Source organism: Solanum tuberosum, unplaced genomic scaffold (genome assembly GCF_000226075.1).
Source record: "Solanum tuberosum cultivar DM 1-3 516 R44 unplaced genomic scaffold, SolTub_3.0 scf00083, whole genome shotgun sequence".
NCBI classification, from domain to species: Eukaryota; Viridiplantae; Streptophyta; class Magnoliopsida; order Solanales; family Solanaceae; genus Solanum; species Solanum tuberosum.
Window position 1 is genome coordinate 542,076 of NW_006239015.1, and position 3,768 is coordinate 545,843.

Sequence of the window (3,768 nt, forward strand, 5' to 3'; positions counted from 1 at the left end):
TGGGCACATATATACCTTTAAAATACACTATTAAATTGTGGAAGGGGTAAAAGATCTCCATAAAGTTTGATATCGTAACAACAATTTTGGCCAAAGTTGAAGTATTTTTCAGACCATTTTCCCAAAAAATTATAGGTGTTTCTCCAACGAATAGTAATAACTAAGTTGACTACATTAGTTATCGAAAATTCAACTATTTGATCAAACTTTTGAGAGGTCAAGATACTTATTTTAAAAATTAAGGTATTTAACCAAGCTTTTCACCAAAGAAGGAGTATTAATTTTTCCAAATATCACAATTAATTTAAATTCAAAAAGTTGCTGAAGTTGTATATTTCCAGAAATTGAAGGGTGAATATGCAATTAATGGAACTTCCTTTCGTTCTTCTCCCAATCAGCTGAAACTTCTAAAACCCGCGTAAAACCTCCCTAAAGCCCTAATTTGAGTGCTTCACATTTTACCCAAATTTCATCTGAAAATGCAAGTGAATCGCCGGATTTTCCAAGCCCTAACCGGAATTACAAATCGATTTTACCATTCTGACAAGCCGAAGAAAGTGTCACTCTACTCTAAAATAAGTCCACTGGGAAATCCTACCTGTACCGTAACCAATGAGCTGGATGAATGGGTTTGCAAGGGCAATAAAATCCGATTCGCGGAGATGCAACGCATAATTCTTGATCTTCGCAAACGCAAACGCTTCAGTCAGGCCCTGGAGGTACCTATCAGTTCATACTTCTTTTTGAAAGTAAAAAGGATTGCTTTTTGGGTTTATTTTCTTTTTGCTGTTTATATTTTGTTGAAACGTTTGCAGCTAATTGGAATATTAGAAATACGATAGTCTACTTTTCTGTTGTTGGTGTTGTGGAATTGGTGAAGCTGCTCAAATGTTAGTAATAATTTAGGACTTGTTTTATGATTGGTGATGCCCGGACCGGACCAGTTTGCGTGTACTTGGACTATTCCATGGCTACCTGCTACCTCCACTCGTATATGAATTATATGAACCTAAGACCTCATGGTTCTCTTTGGAATTACAATAACATTTCTGATTATTTAAAAATAAATGATTATTAAGGGGTTTCCCATTGAAAATATTTTTCATGGAAGATATGTCTCTTTGTTATGGAAATGCTGTTCATTTATCAGATTCTTCTGTTTCTGCATGTATATGTGTTCTTTGTCCTGACTGAATGGATGTTAATTGTTGAGCAGGCTTCCGAGTGGTTGAAGAGTTCTGGTATTTTCACTTTTTCATCAACTGAGCATGCAGTACAACTGGATCTGATTGGTAAGGTTCATGGGTTTCCTGATGCAGAAAGCTACTTCAATAACTTGAGCAAAGAAGATAAGAATGATAAGACATATGGTGCTCTTCTACATTGTTATGTTCGCCAGTGCCAAATGGAAAAGGCATTGACACATCTGCGGAAGATGGAGGAGGAGGGTGTTTCTCTATCTTCTGTGGCCTTCAACGATATAATGTCACTGTACACGAGAACTGGTGAGTATGAAAGGATCCCTGAAATGCTACGCCATATGAAGGAAATTGGGGTCTGTCCTGACAATTTAAGTTATAGAATCTGTATCAATTCATATGGAGCAAGATCAGATATTGAGGGGATGGAGAGGGTCTTAAATGAAATGGAGAACCAATCCTTCATTGTCATGGACTGGAACACCTATGCTGCTGTGGCAAATACATATGTTAAAGAAGGCCTAAATGATAAAGCAAACAGTTTCCTCAAGAAAGCGGAGGAGAAGATAGATAATAAAGAAGGGATCGGTTATAATTACCTCATCTCTGTACATTCTAAACTAGGAAACAAAGATGAAGTCATAAGATTATGGTTTCTTGAGAAGAGTGCTCTAAAGAGGTGCATAAATCGGGATTATATAAATATGTTAGAAGCTCTAGTGAGACTTGATTCGCTTGAAGAAGCGGAGCAGTTGCTCAAGGAGTGGGAGACATCTGATAACTGTTATGATATCAGAGTACCATACATAGTCATTATAGGGTATACGGATAAACAGCTATATGAAAAGGCAGAGACCATGCTTGAAGATTTATCTACAAAAGGGAAGATACTAACACCAAATGTTTGGGGAAGACTGGCAGCAGGGTACCTAGATAAAGATAAGTTTGAGAGGGGTGTGAAATGCATGAAAGTTGCTCTTTCCTTGAAGAAGGATAGAAAAGGATGGAAGCCTGACCCTAAGGTCATCATGAGAATACTCAGTTTGTTTGCGGAGAATGGCAATGTGAATGACGCTGAATCATTTTTTCATTCACTGAGGCCCATTGTCGCTGTAAACAGAGAGATGTATCATGCCTTACTAAAATCATATATAGCAGATGGTAAAGAAGTTGAAAGCCTTTTAAACAGTATGAGAGATGATAACATTGATGAAAATGAAGAAACAAAAGTGATACTTGGAATAAACCAATGAGGTTCTAACAGTTAAATGCTCTGTAGGAATTTCCTCAATTGTCAATTCTAGATAACTGTTTAGTCTAGTGATGGACATGTGTTTGTGTGTGAAAAACACATTTGTGTGTCCAGGCTTGCCATGTTCATAACAGTTTATGCCGATCCTTTGTTGTTCCTCCTTCCATCGTTCTTGCTTGGTTTTCTTCTCTTCATAATGTTGTCCATTCCCTTGAAAATCATTGCCAAGTCTTCCTGACTTTCTTCATCATCATGTAATTCATTTTCTATTTCCTCAAAGAAGGTGTTGAATACAACATTTAATCTCTTTCTTTCCCTTCCATGCTTTTGAAGATAAGTTTTCTCGTAAATGATAAGCTTGATTCGAAGTTCATCATATGACATTTGAACCAGACTTTCATATTCAATTGCATCAACAAAAGGTTTCCACACTCTAGGCAAAATCCTCAGAGTTTTTCTGACTTGTTCATAATTAGAGTAGGAATGTCTTAAAGCCTCGAGATCTCCAAGAATTTTATTAATTCTCCCAAACATGTCTTTAATGGTTTCATCTTCTTTCATCGAGAAAGTCTCGTACTCATGAATTAATTGATACATCCAGTCTTCCTTTAACTTCTCTGTACCTTCATGTCTTATCTCCAATCTGTCCCATACTTCCTTTGCAGTCTTACAACTATCAATCTTTCCAAACTCTTCCCAGCTCAAAGCGCAATTAAGTAGGTGTTTAGCTCTAGCATTGTGTTCGATGACATCCCTTTGTTCTCTGGTATACTTAACTGTTTTTGGTTTAGTAGCAGATGCCTCATCTTCATGTTCCTTTCCTTCCTCATCACCAGGAATTGGAAGTGGTCCGTTCTGTATGATTAGCCATGATTGATAGTCAACTGATTGCACATACGCTCTCATTCTAGCCTTCCAATGGCGATAATTTTTTCCATCGAAGTATGGTGGCCTCGAATCTTCTGGTTGAACGTATTCCTCTGCAAATTGATGACTGGCCATTGGTCTTTTCTCACTTTCTGCTGAGCAAAAACAAACCTGTGAGAGATTAGAGATAAATTGCAGGAAAGTAAATGCCAATGTTCCAAAGGTTGGTTTACACTTGTGGCTGATTTGTTTCTTTGAATATCTCCAAATTAAAGAAATCACAATCTATAGTCCAAATCTTCAGATTTTCCATTCTTCCTTATATATCATTGTATGAAATACTTTTGGGAGACTATTATAATTGGATTTTACCCACACGACGTTTACACTAACTCAACAGCTACATGCTTCACTCACATACAATGTTATCATTACACATATATATCATTT

General features: G+C 36.9%; 1 protein-coding gene across 1 annotated transcript; it reads left to right on the top strand.

The window, feature by feature from the left end:
* Positions 1 to 344: 344 nt before the first annotated feature.
* LOC102595648 (pentatricopeptide repeat-containing protein At4g21705, mitochondrial) lies at positions 345 to 3,461 on the top strand. Its single transcript, XM_006346990.2, has 2 exons — positions 345 to 719; positions 1,217 to 3,461. Exons 1-2 carry the CDS (start codon positions 480 to 482, stop codon positions 2,450 to 2,452), a joined length of 1,476 nt encoding a protein of 491 aa, XP_006347052.1. The 5' UTR covers positions 345 to 479; the 3' UTR covers positions 2,453 to 3,461.
* Positions 3,462 to 3,768: the final 307 nt, after the last annotated feature.